Source organism: Eucalyptus grandis, chromosome 8, assembly GCF_016545825.1.
Source record: "Eucalyptus grandis isolate ANBG69807.140 chromosome 8, ASM1654582v1, whole genome shotgun sequence".
NCBI lineage: Eukaryota > Viridiplantae > Streptophyta > Magnoliopsida > Myrtales > Myrtaceae > Eucalyptus > Eucalyptus grandis.
The window spans coordinates 30,002,014-30,025,271 of NC_052619.1; the positions used below are offsets into that span (position 1 = coordinate 30,002,014).

General features: G+C 38.4%; 1 protein-coding gene across 1 annotated transcript; it reads left to right on the forward strand.

The window, feature by feature from the left end:
- The first annotated feature begins 16,700 nt into the window (after nt 1–16,700).
- LOC104416907 (1-aminocyclopropane-1-carboxylate synthase 3-like) lies at nt 16,701–19,351 on the forward strand. Its single transcript, XM_010028241.3, is given in 6 exon segments — nt 16,701–17,040; nt 17,294–17,321; nt 17,324–17,359; nt 17,362–17,423; nt 17,540–17,700; nt 18,170–19,351. Coding segments are annotated over 6 exon segments (1,404 nt in total). The 5' UTR covers nt 16,701–16,890; the 3' UTR covers nt 19,137–19,351.
- The last annotated feature ends 3,907 nt before the right edge of the window (nt 19,352–23,258 follow it).

The window sequence follows — 23,258 nt, forward strand, 5'->3', positions numbered from 1 at the left end:
TATTTCTTGCATTTTCTAGTGATTACTTCTTCCTCAATAAGACATCCAACACCATTGAGCAATTCAAGTCTTTATTGTCTTCTGACTGAATCTTTGAGCTTATATCACCATGAATTGTATTCATCCATTTAATCCATATCTCAGTACTTCTTAAATTCGGCAGATAGTGGGATTCCATTGATCGACATAGTATCTTTCAAGGTTGTGAAGGTAAGATCTTACCTTTGAAATTGGTTTTAGGGAGTACTCGTGAATGAGTGTTCATATCGATAGGGATTTCACAAATCCATTTTTTTATTCTTATAAATATTTCAAGATCAAGACTGAAGTTTGCTAGGAGAAAGGTCAGTGATTTCTCAATTTTATATTCAGTTGTTGTCCTTACAACCTAGTACTACATAGCTTGAGATTGACAACAACAAACAAAATTTTGTTAACAATCTTCTGAAGTTATACTAATTATCGTGCACTCGTGTGTGATTATTTTCATTTTTTATGCAACGTTATAATAAAATTAGTAGTAAATTTTGTCGGATGGAGAAACGAAATATTCAACACCATTGCCTTTTTAACCACTATGCGGATTCTTATATGTAACAAACATTGATTGAACATTTTGCTATTTTAAAGATGATTGAAGACAAAAATTTATTAGGATCTCGCTAAATTCGTGCTCCATATTGAAAATGACAAGTACCCAAAAGTAGGAGTCCCATGGTCCCATTTCAACTCTGCTCTTCTCACGGTCCTCGGATGCCTTCCTTTTGGGCTGCTTTCCAATCTCTTCCCCATTGAGGCTTTGAGCTTGCACCACCACGTTTGTTGGGATCGAGGCCGCTCGAGGTAAGTCCATCGGATCGGCCTCGACCACCGAGGTGGTGAGCGCTTGGCGATAGCCTCCGTTCTCGAGCATGAGGCGGTGCGAGTAAAGAGAGGGGAGAGAGATACTGGCTGTGCCACAGCCTCTGTGAAACGGTGGGCAGTTCTGTTATTCTGTATGGAGCCAAAGTTTGGGTAGGAAAGTGAATGGTAAAGTTGGGTATTACACTGTAATGACCGCTGATGAATTTCACTGAATGTTAGCTAATTGGTGTTTGGCTTTTCTCTTTCACATCTTTAACCTTTTTTTTTTTTTTTTTTTTTTTGGGTGAATTTTAAAATTTTTTCTTTGATTTTAAATTGCATGGCAATATCAGAGTTCATATGTTTTCTTTAATTGGATCAACTATATAAAAGTCTTAGATAGAAATCGTAGAATGCTAGATGGGAAAGTTCAAAGTGGGTTAAGCTTAAACCCATAGATATAGATAGGGAGAGAAAATATATGCGTAAGCACGTCGAACATGATGAGTAGGGAAACGCTTGAAATTTTCATTAGTTTAGCTAAGTTATACCAAAAAAAAAAAAAAAAAAAAAAAAAAAAAAAACAGCTAAGTTAGATCTTGAGTCACTTAATATCTGTTGTACCTTCAACAGCTAAGTTAAACTGATTTGTCTTTATCTCTTATTATCTGGCCAGAAAGTACGAAGGAGAAGAATTAAAATTAAAAATTATGAAATCACTATAGTTTCTCCAAACTGATGTCAGTATTGGCATCAAATTATGGCGTATATATGACAGAAAAATTACACTCATTTTTTTTTTTTTTGGACTCACTGTGAAGTCTGTTGTACGTTCAATAACCTTAATTCATGGCAATATGGCCATTGGTCGAATCCTCTATATACCAAGTTTAGAATTATGATATTTGGAGTATAGGTGTTTAGAAAACTTTTTATTATCTTAGCTCAAGGATTTGAATAAGGAAGAAAATGAAGGCTTAATTGTTTGGGTTCTTAGGAAGGAATAATGAGAGGGAAACTCATCAAGGGGTGTCGAATTGTGGTCAAAGTACATCAATTGCAAAAAGAAAATTGAAATTTAGCGCATTGGATGGTTGGAATAAAAATCCAACGATCTAGTTGATGGAATTGTAGAGTCTAATAGAAAGTAATATTAAAGTTTAGAGTTTTTATTACTAATGACACATGTGATTTTCATTATAATTATGTATATTGTAAACTTTGCCTACAATGGAGTAATCTAAGAAGAATCAATACTCTGCAGGAGCCTTCGAATTGTGTCCAACATGCGGTCAACACATGTGGAAAAATCCGACACGTGATTAATTCTCGACACGCTCCAACATGTGAGTCCAAAATTCTGATACGTGATTCCAACACGTACAACGTTAATTTTAAAAAATTTCAATAATTGAGTGGTCAAAATATAAATAAGTAAAAAAAAAATAAAAAGATAATAAAAATAATAAAAGGGGAAAAGGAAAAAACTTAATCTTTTATTCTCCTCTTACTCTCATTTCTCGTGACTCATGATTTTTAGTGTAAATTCATTCTAGGCTCTTTTAATATTATTATTTATTTATTTGTGAATTTGAATCAAATTAATTTGAATGAAATAATAAAAAAATGATATAAATAAATTATAATAAATATATAACGTGTCCCAATGTGTTGGAATTCTCTACTTTTTGAAAAATGATGCGTTGGCATATTATGTTGTGTCATGTAACATGTCACATGTTGATGTTGGTACTATTTAAGGGGTAATAGTTTTTATCGTAACAATTCTGAAGCTTAACAATCTTAAAGCTTGTGACTCTTATACTAATAGCAAAGGAATTGGCATATTATGTTATGTCGTGTAACATGTCACGTGTTGATGTCGGTACTATTTAAGGGGTAATAGTTTTTATCGTAACAATTCTGAAGCTTAAAAACCTTAAAGCTTGTGACTCTCATACTGATAGCAAAGGAATTGCCTTGTGTGGCACTATGTTTTGTTTTTTCCTTTCTAATTTTGAAAGGGTTTTTCGTGTAAAAATTCATTTGTCTTCTTCTCTAATTTTTCTTTTCAACCGGTAAGGATTTTGCATTCATAACAATTGGATTAGAGCCTGTTTTGGCAAAATAGTGGGAGCGATGAATATGGACGAAGGGACAGTGAAGATTGATTGATTCGATGCAAGGACTTAGGCTCCTAGAAGAGGGAGATTGATAGAGTTATTGAGTCTGATAAAAAAAAAAAAGTAATACTAAGGCTCAGAGCTTTTATTGCAAATGCAATACGCGTAATTTTCATCATAACTATATATGTCCTAAACTTCTATCAAATATTGAGGCAATACCTTTTGTAGTGATGACACCGAAGCTTAAAAATCCCAAAGCTTGTAACTTTGATACTGATATTGATATTGAAGAGATCGCTTATTACAGTATCATGGTTTTTCCCTTTCTGATTTTGAAAATGCTTTCCACGTAAAAATCGTTTGTCTTCTTATTTATTTTTTCTCTTCTAAGATTCGAGTCCTTGACGCTAGTTACAAACTCCACTAAATTCGTAGAAGCCACGTATAAAATGTATCCAGGTGCCTGTATATTTCAAAAGGTTTAGGCTTTTCGTGTTAAATAAAAGTAAAAATGCGTATCAAAGTTAAAAATAGAAGTTCGTCGAACAGACCAAATTGAGCCCACATTCCGAGACCTAGAAGTGTAACGCAGCTATGGGCCCTTAGTCTGGGCCCCATAAACTCCATAATGAAGCCGACCCAACTCAAAATGATGCTCCTCGAGACTGAAACAAGGGCTAATTTTTTTGAGAAATGACAGTCTGTAATCTATCTAAAAATTAATAATCTATTATGAGATACAAAAAATCAAATAATAAATAGTTACAAATTATTATGGGACCCACTTCTTAAAAATTTTGTGACTCATAATAAACTGTTATTCTCACGATACGTCAAAATCTATCATGCTAACGAAGCCTAATTTTTTACCCCACTTCCCCCACCCCAACACAGCACACGCCAGAAGATCAAAATGCACCCAATTATTATATTAATGCGAAACTGCATTGACCGTCGGCTACACAACTCTACAAAATCCATGTAGGATCTGAAAACCAAAGCTGGAAACGACTCCCACTTCACAAATCCGCCCAGACATGACCTTAAAAATCTTCTTGACCAGACGACAGAGCACGCGGATAGACAAAGGTGCTCTGTCGCTAGTGAAAACCAAACAGAACAAAACAAAGGAAAAAGCAGGGACAAATCTTCATGCCCCTAGACAAGGTCTTGCAAGATCCATAGCAAACGGCAACTCTGCCTCTTCTTTTTATGGTATTTCACGCCCTTTTGACTAGGAAAAGGGAAAAACAAAGCTGGCTCCAAGTATATTCTATGTGGATTTGAAGTTGGTGCTCATGAAGCCTACCTTACAGCATTAGCATTCGGTCTAATTTTTTATTTATTTATTGGGAATAGTTGCCAGATTTTCTTTGTGTTGAATTTAGGCATGACATGCCACCTGAGATTCAGCATGCGAAGGTCGGATGGGGGATTGCTTAATTTGGGTCCATCTCTTATTGGGTCCCTGGCCCATGCATTTCCCTCTTTCGGCTACATATCTGACCCATCAAACTTTATGTCTCCTGCATTTATTATGGGAGATTGTATACAAAATAAATAAAATGATGGAAGAGCTCCATGTCTCCTTGCATCACAAGGACACACCCCACACCACCTACCCTCGTTCGGCGGGTATTGAATAGTATGAGCTCCAGGGTATGACCGGAGTAGGAAGAGAAGCTTGCAACAAGGTTGTTGGCCTAGGTAACGAAGAAACAGTTTGCTCTTTTCTTTTTGGTTCTAGGTTCAAACATTATTAAAAGAGTTTCAGATGTAAATTCCCGAACACGTTAGGCTAATATGGGGGAGTGCGCCTTGAAGATTACCGGTGGAGGTGGAATAGCCGAGATGTGTGATAACTGGTTCAGACACTATCTTGTTACTACAATGAAAGAGAGAAGCATAAAATTAAAGAAAAAGTGCATAAAAGTTTACCTAATTATGTGCACGTGTATAGTGCCTACTTTAACCCTACACACGTGTACAGTGTAAGTGAAGAATAAAGAGTAGAATTACACTAAAGATACAAAGAATGATTTATGAAATTAATATATTATGTGGTGTGGGAGATATGGAGAAATGTTGAATATGACTCACCTGTTTAAAAATTTACTTATAGTCCATCACATCATTTCTTATATTGATTTTAGCAATTTTAGTGCATTAAGAGCCACTCAAAATAGTAGAAAATAACTCAGCTGGGATGCGAACGAATTGCTAACTTGAAGTTCCAGATTAACACAAAGAAATAGAAATTTTGACATGACTTTGCATTGAAAAAACCCATATATGTGCACAAGGGTCATTAATAATTCATTAACACATAGCGTCTGAAACTTGTGATAACGATTGATATTGAAACACGACCTTATGCATCGGAAAATTGTACTAGTTGCGTGAGAATAAAGATTTAGCAAAAATATCAAAGCCGTACTGCATCTTTCACCCGATGACCAAGACCATACCTATTATGGTTGAAAATATTCAATACATATCTAAGTTTTACTTTTGAAGATCTCTCGACACCTTTACATCAATTACCCTTGAGTTCTTATTTTACTGAAATGTCATTTGCTTTTCCGAAAATGCCTATCACAAACCTAAATTCTCACACCTACTTAAAACACTTAAAACCAACTAAAAATCGAATCATTTCAAACCCTAGGTGAGATACTAAAATTAGTTTGCAAAGAGGAGCAAGTTGGACTTTTCAATGTGGGGTTTTGCTTTGAAGCATGTGAATAAATTTTTGCAACGGTAGAAGTATGGAAGTCATCATCGCGTAAAAGATGAGGTCTATTTTCAATATTTCACAAAATATATAAGTTACGCATGTAAATTATAGAAAGATAGGAAGATTCGCAATATCTTCTCCTTGCCTGGGAACGAAACACTTGTTTCCGAATAAGGACAAAAGATCCCTCTCAAGCTTGGCTGGATAAGTCCCCATTTCCAGAGCAATATGGCACTCGTGCTTTCATTTTCTCAACTGTGGTTGACCGATTTGGTATCACTGGAGCATGAAACTGATTTGTTATGGCTCTCGACCCACCTGTTCACAACGAGACAAATCATTTCGGTCACTCGAAGAAACATGTTGGCCAAAGAGTAGCCCTAAGCTGGGACCTCTCCTTATAAATTTTAGGAGTGAGTTGAGCTGCTCACTGTTATGAGCCCCTCGATTCGACTCAATGCGCGTACGAGTTACGATTAAATCAATGATAGCAACCTCTATCGTGCATGGTGGGTACGTAAGATATCAACTAAGATAAGAATGTGATATGATTGGGATCAAATAATACCTTCAAGAAAGTCAAATTGAAATCCAGATCGAAAGTAACATATCTGCGTTGGAAGGATGATCGAGTGTGTGAGTAAAACCGGATTTAGATTGGCAAACTATGCTGTGAAGCACAAAGAAGCACAAAACATGCGCACAGGTGATCTTCACTTTTGCTCATTGGCAAAGCTCTAGTACTCTATTCTTGTCAAAGCTCTGAAGGATAACTATCTCATGCGTTGTGCTTTTCCAGTTAGGTTTAGTATTAGCCCTTTTCTCTATATAGAGAAGATCTATTTACAAACCCTAAATTCAGCAAAGGAAGTGTCGACTAGTATATATCATTCAAAGATATAGTTGTAACGAAATTGATTAGTAAGAGGCGTATCCTAAACAATACATTACCCTAATTGATATGACCCCTAAAATCGTTGTTGTCGGCCGGAAATCTGACCTATCCAATCTGATGAACTTCCATTTGGATAATCACAAGCCGATAATTCTGAAATTAGAAAGTCATGTTCATGTGTCCCACGTCAAAATTGCGTATGATTTAGGTTAGACACCTTTGCAAATGCGTGCCCATTGACTAACAAAGTCCACATTTTTGAACTCTTACATTTAATGTACATGTGCGACCAAAGAATTAGACAGCAATGTCCTATTGCATGCCAAGAATACAGATGCAGTCAAAACCTTGCCGTAATAGTTCGACGCAATAGGTAATCGATGCAATGATCGTGGGGCTTGAGGCTGATTGAGACATGAGATATAATTTTTCGTCCACGAAAATGAAATTTCGTGGAAGGATAAGTCATCTTCTTCGCCCGCGCTTCTGTAGGAATGTTAGTTCAATTCTCGAGTCTATCTATTGATAATCTAATAGGCGATAATTTCTGAATTTGGGTTGTGGGACGTGCCATCGACTCATCACTCTGCGTTTCCAGAGGACGTTACCATCAATCATAAAATTTTCATGCAGATGTGTAGACCTCAGTTACATGCGTGCAATAGGGCTTTGACAAATCACTTTTGCAGATACTGGCTGTATTTGTTAATTATATAAGATATCGAAGCTTTCGGCTTGATTAGCCTAATGTGCAAATACATGTAAAACGAGGCAAACGATCCACTGCGACTTAACAAGGGCGTCATGCGAACCATAAGGCCATCCGGTGGTAGTCTTCTTTCACAATAAAGATCCATGGAGTAGCAAATCCTTAACCCTAGGGTTGGTGCAGTTGCCTAGGGCTTTAGGAGTTCTCCAGCTCAGAAACTGGAGGCCATTTGTCCGAATATCATCACCTACATGCAAATTGCTCTCGATTAAAGTCATTTGTACAAGCTAACGATCTGAATTTTATTAGTTTATGAAGTTTGCGTAGTGTTTTATGGATATCCAAATTATTGAGATTTCATAGCCATGCTCCTGGATTATTTACAAAAAAGTAGTAAACTAAAAATTGTGAAGTAGCCACTCATCAATTTGTGCACACTAAATGAGAGTTTTGGTTTTCACGATTCGAAAGACTTTTAGTCGAGTTAAATCCCAGGAAGAAGTTTCTCTTTCTAAATGACATTTTAGAAAAGAAAATTTGAGTTTCACTCTTTAGTTGTTTGAACCCGAAATACACATTAGAAAACGAAGTAGTATAGCGATTATAACTAAAATGAGATTCCGACTTTCACGATTGGGCCGACTTTCACCAAAGTCAAGCCTAAGGAGGCCATCTCTCTTTCGAAATAAGATTTTACTAAGGGCAAACTTGTGTTTCAAGCTCAAGCCGTCTGACTTCGAGTTACACATTTCTGTACGTGCAGTTTCTTCTGCTTCAAGGATGCCGGAGGGGGTGTGCGTGGCTCTGGCGTTGACTGCTTGGGGGTCGGGGTTGATCAATTGGATGACAACACGTCAAAGTCGATCGATGGAGAGAGAAAGATGGGCCAGAGAGAGAGAGAGAGAGAGAGAGAGAGAGAGAGAGAAGGAGGGAGGCAGATGGGGCATAGTATGTCTCCTAGCAAGAGAGTGAGAAATGGACTAACGTGAGCATCATGTTAGATGTCATACGATTCGGACCCGGCCTCCCATGGTCCCCTCACCACCAAAGCGAGAGAGAGAGAGAGAGAGAGAGAGAGAGAGAGAGAGCGACCCTTGGAAAGCAATTATCAAAGAGAGACCTATACGAGCAATCAAATGTGGCCTTCACATGCCGCTCATAACCCCCCTCCACTCGCAACAACCCACGTTGCCCCCTCCATCTTGTAGCTAGTCCTCTCTCTCTTCCTGGTCTTCCAAAGAGTCTGATCTTGCCGGGGAACCATTCCCATTCTACAAGTTCACAACATGTGCCCCAGCGTCGAGAGAGAATTCGGTACAAGCGGTCTTACCCGTTCTTAGTTTTTTAGGGTTTTCAACTGCTTGCCCTCTCTCCCAAACCATGACAATCGAGAGGGGGATCTGTGAAATGAATCTTTGTTTATGTTGAAAGTGTATGTTATAAGTACCCGTCGAAAGAGCCACATGTAAAAAAAAAAAAAAAAAGCTAGCTAGTTGTTAGAGCCGGGAGAGCTCGAGGTCCCGTAATTAAATCCCATACAGACCGCCTGGGCACCCGAACACGTGGTCTAAGTCTCGTGTTTTTCAGACCTTTGCAAATCCACAAGCTCTCTTCAAGCTGGCATCGGATTGACCGTGTACCGGTCTTTCACTAGGCCAAGATGAACATTGCAATATAAGGATCACCATGCTCGCCAATTGACTGCATCGAGGATATTCCCTAGCTCTGATACCGATTGACTTGACTATAGATTTCTTTTTGGGATTTGCTACGGTTGTGGAAAATGAACTTCATCCTAGCCTACTTTTATGCTTCTAGGACAGCATCAACATTACTTTGTTCAACGTTATGTTTGTCTTCTCATTGAAGTAAATTTCGATTTCGCATCTATGATATGATGTTTGTCCATCTTCTTTTCTTTCCTTTTTTCCGCCTTTGCTCTTCCAACCTCAACAAAATAAAAATCATGAAACTTTTTTATCTTTTGAATATTGCAGCCCGAACCCGTATAGGTACGTAAACCTTGCGTTCTCTTCTGTTTTATTTCATCTGAAACTAAGCAGGTCGGGTGCTCACAGCTAGCACAAATCTATAGCATTATTCCAAACGTAGACATCCCTCAAACAAATTCAAGCACAATTTCACAGTCACAATCCTCACTTGTACCCCCAAAGCAAACTTATCGTCGTTCATGAATTCTATTATTGTGTATGGACCACGCAATAAGTTTGTTACTTGAGCCGGATGGTTCAAATAGTAAGCACGTGTCTTGATCATGATAATTAGTTTACGCGGGCATACCGAAAACCCAAGTACCTTAATTGCGGAAAAGAAAATTTTCACACGGCCAATTCAATGATATGAACATCTACCAAAATTATTCTTATAGCTACGACGAAAGAGTCCAACATGTAGCTCACGTATAATCCAAAGAATTCCACGCAGAGACAATGAAGCTTTCTGGGTTTCCCATCATGTCTTTTGCATGTCATATGGGCTTGCCTAGCGCTCGAGAAGCCAAGATCCTCAAGTAGAGTTCACATCAGTCTTATCATTTTACCCAATCTGGAGACAATCTCTGCTGGACGGTTATCAAGGAACAAACTTGATTAATCTGTGCTGTGTTCGTGTAATTGCATAACAACAAATCACTAGATTTATTTCACGTGAATTTGTCCCGTACATGTCACTACCCATCTGTACATTACTCCTATAACAGTATGTACTAATTTACTAGCTTTGTATACTCTTTATATATACACACAGATACATACACACGGAGTATCTCTCCATTTATAAACTTTCTAACTTGCTATTAGAGATAGGTTTTAACTCAATTTATTTTGCACTTGAGGCCCCATCTTATTGTCAAATTCCGCGCATCATTCTTGACTCGACTTGCACATAAAAGTCAGTCCCTCAAGTCGCTCGTCTACGAAACTTATATATTCTATTACCATGTCTAAATGTCCAACTTGATGTCCCATCTCACAAGCCATAGTTCTAATTCCTCTGCCAATTAACATCAATTTAAACTCCGTCGTATTTCTCACTTGTTATTTCTTTAAGATTGACGAGTCAACAGCTGTATGATGCCTAGGTTTACTACAAGAGTGGTTGGCACGTTGTTTTCCAGGTGCAAGCCTTTCAGGTTGATGAAACCTGCGCATAACAATTGCAACTTGATTACGATAAGATAAGTACTTAATGGTTACTTAACTATTTACCTTTTTCCTTGGGGTCATTCGATGGGACATTATATCCTTAAATTAGATGTGGAACGATAAATTACATTGCCACAGTTACTTCCTCGTATTGACTTACAAGGGGGCTAAAGCATGGAAAGACAGTGATCCTTATTCTGAGCATGATGTGCTGAAATTGATGACTCGAACGTCCCCAGCCGCAATTATTACACACAAAATGTAGATCACGTTTTCCTGCTAGGTTAGATATCATCGAACGCCGTGTAATTATGACGATATCTAGGATGCCTAGAATTGTTTGTTCGTCGTGTGGGCGTTTGTTGATTATGACTTGAAACTAATCTCGTTTGACTTGAAATCGACACGAGTTTAGTGTTCTCAGGACACCGGGGTGTTTGTAGGTGCTTGGAACTGGAGACACATGATTTGAGGAAGTGAGAAGACAACCTGCCTAGCGCCCGGACAAGCCAGCCCCTGGGTGGCTCTTGGTAAACCTCCAGGGTGAAAATGCAGTTTCTAGCATAGCTAACTTATTTTTGTAATATAGTTATATATATAGAAATAAATAGCTAATGTGACTGAGTTTTGAAGAATTAAATTGATATTACATTTTGCCATCGAATTGGTTTGTTTCTCCTGCTTCTTTTTCTCAAATGTCAATCCCTCTATTCTTCCCTATCTCAATTTCAAAAGCTCTATCTTTTCTCTCTCTGTCGGCAAAACCCCTCATCTCCCAAAAAATTCTTCCCTCTTTTAGAGACTACTTAGTCTTTGATTTTCTTTTTCTCTGCTTTGACTGTCTTTTCTTTTCTCTCCCGATCTGTTTCAGGAGCTTGTATGTGTGAATAAACTTCTGCAGCTAATCTTAGGTGAACGTGGAGATTAGTTCAACTATTTGCCCTGTTGATAGCCACCGAGGAGGATGTTCATGATGTGATTCTACAATATATTTGAGATTAGGCCACTCTCCTCTTCCAATTTAGATTTAGGTCTAGATCTAAGGGGTTTTACTCTCTTGACTTCAATTTAAGTCCAGATCTTGGAGTTTCTTACAAGTATCAGTGTTCTTTCAACATATTGATGTTGGTGTGCTTGCACTGCGATGGTGATAAAAATGTTGAATCTAGATGCGCATCACAAGCTATTGCAAATACAATGGGGGATCTTGGTGTGTACTAATCATTGAATCTGTTGATCAGCCACTGAACGTTTATAGTGACAAATTTGTTCTTGAAGGATGAGAGGGTGCTTCTAGCTACATGCTTTGTTATTTGCATTTTGGCATTTATTTCGTTCAACAATTATTTGTGATTTGTTAAGCTTAAAAGCCTTCTATGTAACTTTTGAGTATTCTTTTAAAAAAAATTGCTAACATAGTAGTTTTTGGATTGCTGTGAGATTAACAACTTATTATGAGTCATAAATTCTTGAAAGAACGCACCTCACAATAATTTATAATTATCTGTTGTTTCGTTTTTTGTGGTAAAAAATAGATTTTTATTCTCACAATACATTAAAAACTATCACCTAATTATTTATCTGTGAAAAATGAATGGACTCTTACTTTCGACCAAAAAAATTTCCAAAATTAGTTTTACTATGTGCTCTACCAATTGATAAAAAAGCAGTCTTTGTTCCTCATCAATTGGTATTATAGCAATACCCTGATGATCACAGTAATTATAAGTATTGTTGAGCTAAAGTGACTAATAGGAGATGCCATATCGAATTAGAAATGCAAGGCATCTGAATCATGATACAAGATTTACATTTTGGAGTAAAACGGTCACACACTCAACTCCAATATGGTATCGGGATTTTAAAATTCTTGAACTCGATTCCTCATACTTCTTCACCCTTTTCCAAGTTTTAAACTTCTCACGATTCTACGACTTTCAATTGCTACAAATCCTTATCAGCCTTCACATGAGAAGAACATTCCGACATAAAACGCGGTCGGCATCGTTCTCGAGCGGTTATGTCAAAGCCATCGAACTTGTTGTGTAGACATCAATCTCGCTCTAGTCCCTCTGCAACATATAATGTTTCTTTAAGTGAGTGGGTCGTTTTTTGCCTAAAATGGATCAAGCAATGCAAAAAGCACAAGTGCGATGTCCCTCAATTTTGTTTTTTCTTTCCCCCTCTTTCCAAAAGAAGGCGAAGGAAAAGGAGGGGGCGATCTCCAAATCTAGGAGCGCGACCCTCGGTTTACTACTGCACTTTATTGTCATTGCCACCTACCTTTAATATTTTTTAGGGTCTTATTAAAAAGTGCCGTGTAGGCACTTGCTAAACACAATTAATGAGAAAATGCACGGACTGGTGTATGAAAATTATAAGTTTTCTTTATTTGGTTGTTAAACGAGTGCCCGTTGGATTGTTCCTTCAACTATTTATTTCACTTTTTCTCCATGTTCTGCCGTAAAAGGAAATGGTAAAAACGATATTGCACGTCCCTTGTGATGATTACTTCTATTTAGGGGTGTGCAATGGGAACCGCCTGAACCAGCTGGTTTAGGGTGGTTCCCACGGTCAGCGGTCCGGTTCCCGGTTCCTAATCCTAGAATCGATGGCTGGTCGGTCCGGTTCCCAATTCCAAGGTGGGAACCGGACCAACCGGACCAAACCAATTTTTGTATATATAATTTATATAAAATTATTTATAATATATAAACATTATAACTTATGTCAACCAAAATTGCAATTGAGGTAACAACCTCTTATGTGGCCAAAAAACCATTAAAACTCTTTTTTTTTTTTTTTTTTTTTTTTTTGGTAAAGTAAGATATGTATTGACTTGTAACCAAAAGCTATACAACAAGGGGAAAGGTACCAAAACCGACACTCATAAAGACAGAAGTGTCAAAACGAGTGGAAGGGTGTCGAAAAAGCGAAACACAAAAGGCCAAGCAATGACAACCAACCAGCCAAACCGGCACTGAAGCTACCAACCAGGCAAAACAACAAAATGGAAAAAAGAGACAAGAGGGAAACTGGATAGCAAACCAGTGACAACCCTCACAACAAAATAGAGAGGACACCAACAACTCTAGAAACAAGTATCCGGCTAATCTTGATTTGCTCAAAGTCCACAACACAATTGATAAACAAGTATCCGCTAATCCTGAATGCTCAAAGTCCATTACACAATTGATGTTCAAGCGCCAACAGTCTCCGCTGAAAAAAAGATAGTTGGATCCAGCCCCAGCTTTGTGGCATCCTCCTATTTCTTAAAGTATTTGCGACATTGCACAGAAAAGAGTTTTAAAACTCTTGTTTTTTTTTTTGGAAAAGAGTTTTAGAGCTAAAAAATCTTATTGTTACTATTTTATTTATAGAGAAAATTACTTGTTAGTTTTATCTTTACTCGATGTGGGATTAAGACTCCAAAAACTCACAAGACACTTCAAGCTTCCAAGAGTCCCACATTGACAAAACATTCAAAGAGCAAAAGAAAGAGTGTTTATAAAATCATAAGCCAAGCACACTTTAGTCAAAAGATGGAACTAAATCTGAACTAGGAACCGATCACTTCTATTTACCTAAAAAAGACATGTACCTCCAAGCGAAAAGGTATTGAAGTTTATTATTATTATTTTTTATAATTATTGTCCTTTACTTAAAATATTGGGGAATGCCTCTTGACCCAGGTCATGATGACAAATCAAAAGCTGTTTGGGACGAGGCTCCTCGAAATCCAGCAGCTAAAAACCTAGGGCGTCAATTGGTTAACTTAAAGTTTTTTAGCAGCTAAGAGTTGTGATTATTTTAGGGCTACTTGAAGCTGCCAACATAGGCTTACGAATCTCCAAGTCCCAAAATTTGTTTTTATAGCAATCTGGCGTTGAATTGGAGCTGGGCACGCACGAAAGAATCCATTTGAATGAAGCAAAGAATTGCAAATTTGAAATGCCAAGGATCTTTGGCTGTACGAGTTGATTTTCCATGATTACTAATGAGGATCAAATATTCAAAATCTTATGAAGCTGAAATCTTTTCGTACAGAAGCTGCAATTGATCTGCTCCGCTCCTTTAGTGAGTAGTCGACATGTACCGTCAAGATTTGGGAAAGCGAAATAAAAAAAGTTTAGCATCCAAAGTGAAAGAAATCACTTCTTTTTGGCTTTTGGAAGAACATGGCAACAACACATTCCTATTTTAACAGATGGTTGTTGGGGAAAAGGATAGAAAGTGAAAAATCATTTTGTACCCATTAGCAGATTCTAAAAGGGTTGACTTCACATGAAAGCATTGTTGTTGGCCTTTAGTAAAGCCATGGCAATATATTAAGGAGAAGTTTTATTATTCTTTATGACAAAAGGAAAAAAAAGGTGTCCGTGTTTTCCTTCATCTTTAGTCGCAAGAAACTCTCTCAAATCGAATTCCTAATCAGTAAGTAATAGTAACGAACTTGCCCATCTACAAAATTAATTACAGAAAGAGGCAAGCACTGTCTATATGTATAAATCATTAATCCAAAAAGACCAGTTGAAAAAAGTTTCTTAAAGAGAAGTTCAGTAAAAACGACTTGTAAATAAAGTCGATTTCTTTTCTGGTAGTGTATAATGACTCTGCTAAAACATTTCCGATCAAGTATGCGTAATTCATGATTCTTCAAGATTGTCTTTTGACGAAGATCCTATAAAGAAGAAAAACAAAAACTGGTCGACTTGAGTGCGATGGACCAATGCGACACACTGGAGGGAACAAATGGGGCCGAGGTAGCATTCCAGGTTTCAAACCCTAGTATGGACCATGTGGATCCCTTAGACCCCATTTCCAATAAGATGTGTCGGTAATGTTGTTTTAAACCCTACTTTACATTCTCCGCCTCCCCACCCAAGTCTTCCATCTTTTTGTTTCTTTCTTCCCGTTTTGAAAAGATAATCCCCCACCAATCCCTATAATTATCACTGTAGTCTCGCCCCCACATCAGTCGAGGAGATCAAGAAAGTCTTTCATGAAACAGAATCATAAACCCTAGTTGAGTAATTATTCTCCGGTGCATATCTAATTATTTAAAAATTGACGATAATTATAGATTTATTTCTATTTATATGACGTTAGTACAAGAACAAACATCTTTTTTAGAGTTTTCTTTTTACATGCATCTTATAATTTAACTAAAATGTAGTTGGTTGTTTATTTCATGAACGCCCGATAAGGTAATATTTGAATATACTACATTTTTTATAACTTAGAAAGTTTCATCAACATGTTGTAACAAGCCAATCATAATGCGTGTGCAGCATGATTATCAAGCAATTTTGAGCAAGGAATCTCTTCTTTGATCGATTGAGTTTACAACCTACTTTGGTTTAAATGTTAGACTAATCTGTGAACTATCAATTTTAGGTGCACACTGGACAAGCAAGATGTGCATTTATAAATTATGTTGGTCGTGAGTTGAGTTACGTAGTTTATAGACACCCTGCTAAATATGGCTCAAATTGTTAGTTGTCACTTCACACATATCACCGTGGGACACATCTTAAAATGAAAATTGCGATTAGGACTGCATAACCCTCAGGAGAAAGGGCACCATAAACGTTTCCTTTTTCTAGAGTTACGTGTATCTAATAATTTTTTATTACGAATGAAAATGTTATTGATAAATAATCAGTAAGTTGCTGCGAACTTGATATCTTATAATGGAAGGCACTGTGACAACTCGTTTACTTTTAGGTTATTGTGCTTGGGATGTTAGGATTGAAATGACAAGATAACGTGATGTTGTTATGGATACTGTAATTATTTCCAAGTGGTTTATACAATTCATGGGAGAAGTCCTCCTTGATGAAAAGGTACTTGGGATGGACACCATAGTTAAGTTGCACCTCAATAGTCACCCTTCCAACATAGAATGCGAGGTTGGAATTCAAATTTCTATCTTCTCAAGAGAAATTGAGATGATGATTTTAGTTTTAAGTGTGAGTTTCGACTCCCACATTCCGTTAGAAGGAAGGATAAAAATTAAAAGTGAGCGTTAGAGTAGGAGTAGAATATAGTCAATAATTAAATAAATAAAAAAGTGTGTTGCATTTAAGAAATGGTTAATGAATGTCTCTCTCACTCTCTATCTCTCTCTCTCTGATAGATACACCGCTCAATTTTTTGCACCTATAAATATATACGTCCAGATTGTAATAGACCTCCCCACTCCAAACCCACCAACTCACTCTCTCTCTCTCTCTCTCTCGTCAAACACTTGCCATCAATCAGTCTCCAAAATCTCTCAGCTGAGCTTCAGCAAATCAGCTTCTCTCTCTCTCTCTCTCTCTCTTCTCTCTCTTGCTCGCTCTCTTGCTTTCTGAGTATTCTGCGAGAACCAGAGGTCAAAACTCTTGAGAAACCCAGGAGGAGGAGGAGCAAGAATGAGGCCAATGTTGTCAGGGAAAGCCACATGCAATTCTCACGGCCAGGATTCGTCCTACTTCCTGGGATGGGAAAAATACGAAAAGAATCCCTACGACCAAACCCGGAATTCTCAGGGCATCATTCAGATGGGTCTCGCTGAGAATCAGGTATAATACAAAATTTCTCTCTCTCTCCCTCTCCCTCTCCCTTGAAGGGTGTACATTCAGAATTCGTAGGGGGAAAAGAAACGCGTCAATGCTTTCCCATATGCAAGATAGTTTGTCACCGTAGAGTTGACGCTTAATCAATTGGACTTTCTTATAAATGTGTGGATTACATGTCATGTCACCGACCGCGTCGTTTTCGATAGTACGTCCCTAACTTCATTCTTTTTATTTTCCTTTTTCCTTTTTCGTGCAGCTCTCGTTTGATCTTCTTGAATCATGGCTGTCGAAAATCAAGACATAGCCGGGTTCAAGAGAAATGGGAGTCCATATTCAGAGAGCTCGCGCTGTTCCAGGATTATCACGGCCTTCCCGAGTTCAAGAAAGTAAGAATGCCTCATTTTTACCAGTAAATATCAGCAATATACAAATAAATATGCGTATGTGTACATGTATTCCTATATTTTTTTATGCTGACTTTTAGCTGCTGCAATTTTGCCAGGCATTAGCGCAATTCATGGAGGAAATCAGAGGAAACAAAGTGAGCTTTGACCCCAACAAGATAGTTCTGACTGCGGGTGCGACTTCTGCGAACGAGACTCTCATATTCTGCCTCGCCGAAAAGGGCGACGCCATTCTTATCCCCACCCCATATTACCCGGGGTATGCAAGCTTTTATCGTGTGCAACTGTCCATATGATACTAGCATTATTGTCCTTATAGACCATGGCATTAATGAATCTAGATATTGTCTGGAAAATTTGTTACATCGAACTTTACAACGAGTCAAATGATTATCTCCTTCCCATATCCATGTCAATTTTCAACAATCAAATCGTGTTCTTTTTTCTCGAACAAACCCTCATGTGCTACACGTCATGTCATTTTCAAGCTATTTTTCGAACGAACAATAATAGGACTTGCATTATCATTTTTCTGGAAACAAACCATCCTTTTTTTCTTTGTGAGCTTAGCCGCCATCCTTCTTTAAGATAATCCATGTCCTCCTTTTTTTTTTTTACCTTATTTATTGCTACAATGTCAAGTTACTCGTTGCTTGTGTATGAAGCCGGCTGGTTGCTGATTTTTCCTTCGAATTTCAAGTCATTTACGTGTATTTTATGTTCTCCAGATTTGACAGAGACCTAAAATGGAGAACAGAAGCAGAGATTGTGCCAATACACTGTACAAGCTCCAATGGCTTCAAAATCACTGCTCGTGCTCTCGAACGAGCTTATCAAGAAGCCCAAAATCGTAACCTCAAAGTCAAAGGTGTCCTCGTCACCAACCCGTCGAACCCGCTCGGCACAACAATGACCCAAGCCGAGCTCGACCTCCTCATGGATTTCATTATTGAGAAGCAAATCCATCTTGTCAGCGACGAGATTTACTCGGGCACCGTTTTTAGCTCTCCAAACTACACAAGCATCATGGAGGTTCTTTCAAAGTACGAGAAAGCCGAGGTTTGGGATAGGGTCCACGTCGTGTACAGCCTCTCCAAGGACCTCGGCCTCCCAGGCTTTCGGGTCGGAGCTATTTACTCGAACAACGACTCGATCGTCGCTGCGGCAACCAAGATGTCAAGCTTTGGGCTCGTCTCGTCCCAGACTCAGTACTTCCTCTCCGCGCTCCTCTCGGACAAGAAGTTCACCAAGAACTACATCTCCGAGAACAAGAAGAGGCTGAAGAAACGGCATGCGTCGCTCGTCTCGGGCCTCCAGAACGCCGGCATAAGCTGCCTCGAGAGCAACGCGGGGCTATTCTCCTGGGTCGACATGCGACACCTGCTGAAGTCGAACACATTCAAAGCGGAAATGGAGCTGTGGGAGAAGATCGTGTACGACGTCAAGCTGAACATCTCACCGGGGTCGTCGTGTCACTGCAGCGAGCCAGGATGGTTCCGTGTGTGCTTCGCAAACATGACCGAAGAAACCCTTGAGATTGCCATCCAGCGTATCAAGGCATTCGTCGAATCCGTCTCTAGAGGCCACGATAAGGCTATTGGTGGCCAGAAGTGCCTAAACATAAATTTGAGAAAGAAGTTTTCCAAGTGGGTTTTCCGGCTATCGTTCCACGACCGCGAGGCCGGCGAACGATAGCCCGGCGATTACTAGTTTCCTTTTTTTCTTGGAGCACATTCTTGCATGGACCGGATCCGAAGTCTCGTCATAGCCACTGTTATCACATGGAAGCCACGTGACTGATATGGAAAAGGTTCACGATGATGATCCCTCTAGGTGGAAATTTTCATTTGGCTTTTTTGGACATAAAACCACAATCTTTACATTTAAGGGCAAAAAAAAAAAAAAAAAAACAGGAGGAAGGAAGAAGGTGATGGTGATGTAATTTTCAGTCTTTTTCAATTTAATTTTTGGGGTGATTTCCTTTTATGTCTTTATCAGTGTAAAAAATGCACTCTATCCTAGTGGATGAGAAGTGTAAGAGTTGAGTTCTTCCGTGAATAATATAATTTTTATTCTTTTTCCTCCTACATCAAGCTGATGCAATGTGTAAGTTGAAATTGAGGCTTTTTGCCCCCCCTTGTCCTATTTATAAATTAGTGGCATGTGCTTGCATTCTCAAATGACCTCGTTGGACGAGTAAATCCACGAATAGAATATCATATCTTCTTGTTGAAGCCTAAGAGATTGTGTCGTGGGCAAGAATGGCGGGGAAGGGGCGAGATATGCGGCCTTCAGGCGGTGGTTGGTGGTTGCTACTGCTGCCGACGGTGGGGGACGGCCGACAATTAATACAGATGTCTGGTCGACCGACTTTTAGCGGTAGTTATGTTTCCATCATGCGACTCTTCACGGAGTTCTAGCCGTGAGGAAAGGAGGAGGAGGAGGAGCTGGCAATTATTGAACCCATTTTGGGGTGTGGCTTTTCTTTGGGGGTGGAGATGCACGAAAATGTCAAAAGAGAATATCTGTGTGTGGGGGTGGCGACCGACCCATCGTCATCAAGTACGTAGTTTCCATGGTATAAGTCCTCTGTAGAACTTAAAAAGGAAAATGATGAGTTTTGAATAGGACATAATAGCTTTTGCCCTAGACCCTTGGTTGTGGCAGCTACACTCATGCCACTCTATTTGAGTCGAGCACTTCCAGATTGTCAATTCTTGACTTCTGATCGTTGCTCTGACTAAAGTTTGTTTGGTTTAGCATTTACAAGACACTTTAGGACCATCATACCAAAGTTGAGATGTTTGATAACATAATTTCAAAGGCCCTTCAAACCCAAGTCAGCATTTTGAAAGTCTCTTAGCCTAATGCAAGTTTCACCTAGCCTAGGCTTCAAGCCTTTTTGGAATGCCACTTCGGGGTTAATTGATGTGGTTTTTTGTTCTGCCAACTTTTCCTTTGCCAAGCTATCTAACTTCCTGTGTAAATCTCATCGGCATTGCTTGACTTCAGGGCGAGCTCAAATCTAACCACTCACGACCTCAGGCGAGGGCCACTTGGGGTTGCATGAGCTCGATGTGGCATCACCTGAGGTCTTATGACCTCAATGGGCCTTACCTAGGAACATGGTGGCTTGTTGCGTAAGCCAATGAATAAAATCTAGATTATTATGAAGGGGTGTATTAACAAAAATATTAAGATCCTCTCCAATTATAAGGTAAATTGACATCTTCAGTTTGTTAAGGGGCTAATTCCTTAAAAAATATCAAATTTTAGATCTAATCCAATTTTGGCCTAAACTTTTTTTGTTTAAAAAAAAATCTTAATTTTCACTTTAGTCCCAAATCTACCTACTTGTCCAAAAACTATTACTAGTTTCTTCAAGATGATGAACATCAAAAGGTTGTTGTTGTTGTTCCATACAATGGTGAGGATGTTACTAAAAACACAAAATCTGATAATGGACCTCTGACTGGCCCTAATATTGATAATTATAAAGAAACTAGTGACGATTTTTGGATGTCTAAGTAGATTTGAGACTAGAGGGAATGTGTGGAATTTTTTAGACAAAAAAAGCTCAAGACATAATTGGGATTGAACCTTAAGTTAAAGTTTTCAAGAGAATCGGGTCATTTAATGAGTACTAAACCAGCACATTAAGTTCGAATGTATGAGATGTGCCGCCCTTCCTTTTGAGGCTGAAAAGGAGCCAAATATATAGTTAAACTTTCCGACCTAATCTATTATATGTACCAAATGATATTTCGGAGTGATTGACTATATCTATAGCATGATAAATAATGTGGTTTAAGTTATAAAACAAATTTCATATATTGGTGTATATTATATTTAAAAGGGAGGAATATGGCCATGATTAGATCTTTTTAAGAAAAAGAATTATTGGGGTTTTCTATTCACGGCCACTATAATTCACAAAGTCAATGGGATGTTTGGTCAGAAAAGAAGAAATAAGAAATGGCTGGGTTGCTCCAAAGTCACTTCACCCACTACGAAAGCTCAGATCTTGAGCTTGCTTGCCAGTAAGCTCAAAAGTCAAGGAACTATGCTTTGATTTATTTCTCGTAGAAAGTGGCGCTTAAGGCGTTCTTGTCATAAAAGCATACGCGTTTTTGCGGCTAATTGGCAAGGCTTCACCCCGCATCAGAATCTTAGTTTTTTATATGATTAATGAAAATCTGTCGCTTGAATTGTAAATTATACGGTTGGACTGGAGTTATCGAGCTTATAATTGGTGACAATGTCGAGGTCACGTGTTCACACTCGGCTTTGCCGACCCCGTGGGCGCCGTATCTATAGTACGCCGAGCAAAATCAATTAACCTAATTTTAATGCTTTTCGGGTCAGCAAGAACGAAAAGCTGATTGGGGCGTAGGAGTGGGCCTTTTTTATGCCTACGCACTTTCGCTACTTGCCATCTTTATCCGACACCTTTTACGATGACGAAGAGATTATGGTTAAACAGTGGAAAATAGGGGTCACAAGACATGTGGGCTGTTGAGGGATTAGTGAACAAAACAATAGACATAATGGTGAGATACCACTAAATGGTGTGTGGCCAAAATTTGGCTTATTCATAGCAAACAAAACCTAAATAGGGTCGAGTGAATGTGTGGCCAAAATTTGGCTTACCTTGTGACCCTCTTTTCGGAGAATGGTTGAAATTAAGGTTAATTGGTTTCAAGATTGATAGATTGCAAACTAAGATTCATAGGACTCTACATGTTACACAAAATTCGAGTTTTTTGAATTGGTCTTCAAACCGACGACCAAAGAACTATCCTAGAACTAAACCGGCCGGTCCTAGAGTTGACCTTGGAATTGGCGGACCTCTTTTTCTATTTCAATCTTTTTAATGGCACTATTAAATGCTGTATTTTATCAAAAGTTCCCAATTATGATACAATAATGGCCTACTTATATTGGAATGGTCAACCTCATTTTTTTTTTTTTGCAAAATTTCTCAATTAAGAGATTTGTGGGGTTCGGTTTTGAACTGTTCAAAACTAGTTCTACTCGGGAAACCGACAACGGGAGCCAAATTGATAAAATTGGTTCTCAAACTTTTTACCTAGGATGTCAACCAGTCTAGTAAGGCCAATTCAGTTTGATCCCCAATTGAATCAACTTAGTTGCTTACGCCTAGCTAGAAAAATTTTCAAAGCAGTCTTAGGAATATGTACCTCATCCTCACCATCATCATTTTTTTTGTGATCAACCATCATTTCTCTTTGTGTCAACAATCACTTCTTTTAATATTTAACAATCACCTCTTTTCATGATGACAAACCATTTCAATAGTGTTCGGTCCATCAATTTCACTTCTCACACTCAATCTTGTTCGTACATGAGAGGGAGTGCTGATTATCCCACTTTGTGTGTGCACAGGGATTACATGAGACTCATGTACTTGTGGTCTCCCCTCAACTAATAATTCAAACTTTTGGGTTTTACATTCTATTGTAATATTAGAGTTAGGTTTTTTCCCAGATTTATTTCATGTATGGGGCTTCTTGTTCATCAATTTCATATGTTGTCCTCAGCCCAGTTTGCATGTGACAGAGGTGTTAAAGTATCACAATAGCTTGCCTATGAGGTATACATGGGTCTTATATGTGTTGTCGTTAAAGTATCACAATAGCTTGCCTATGAGGTATACATGGGTCTTATATGTGTTGTCCTCCACGTTTTAGCTCCTTGCCAACTAATCAAATAACTTAAATTAATAGATTTAAGTGTGGTTCAAAATTGATAACTCCATCACTCACTTTATGCGTAAGATGGACTTTTGGCTAAGAC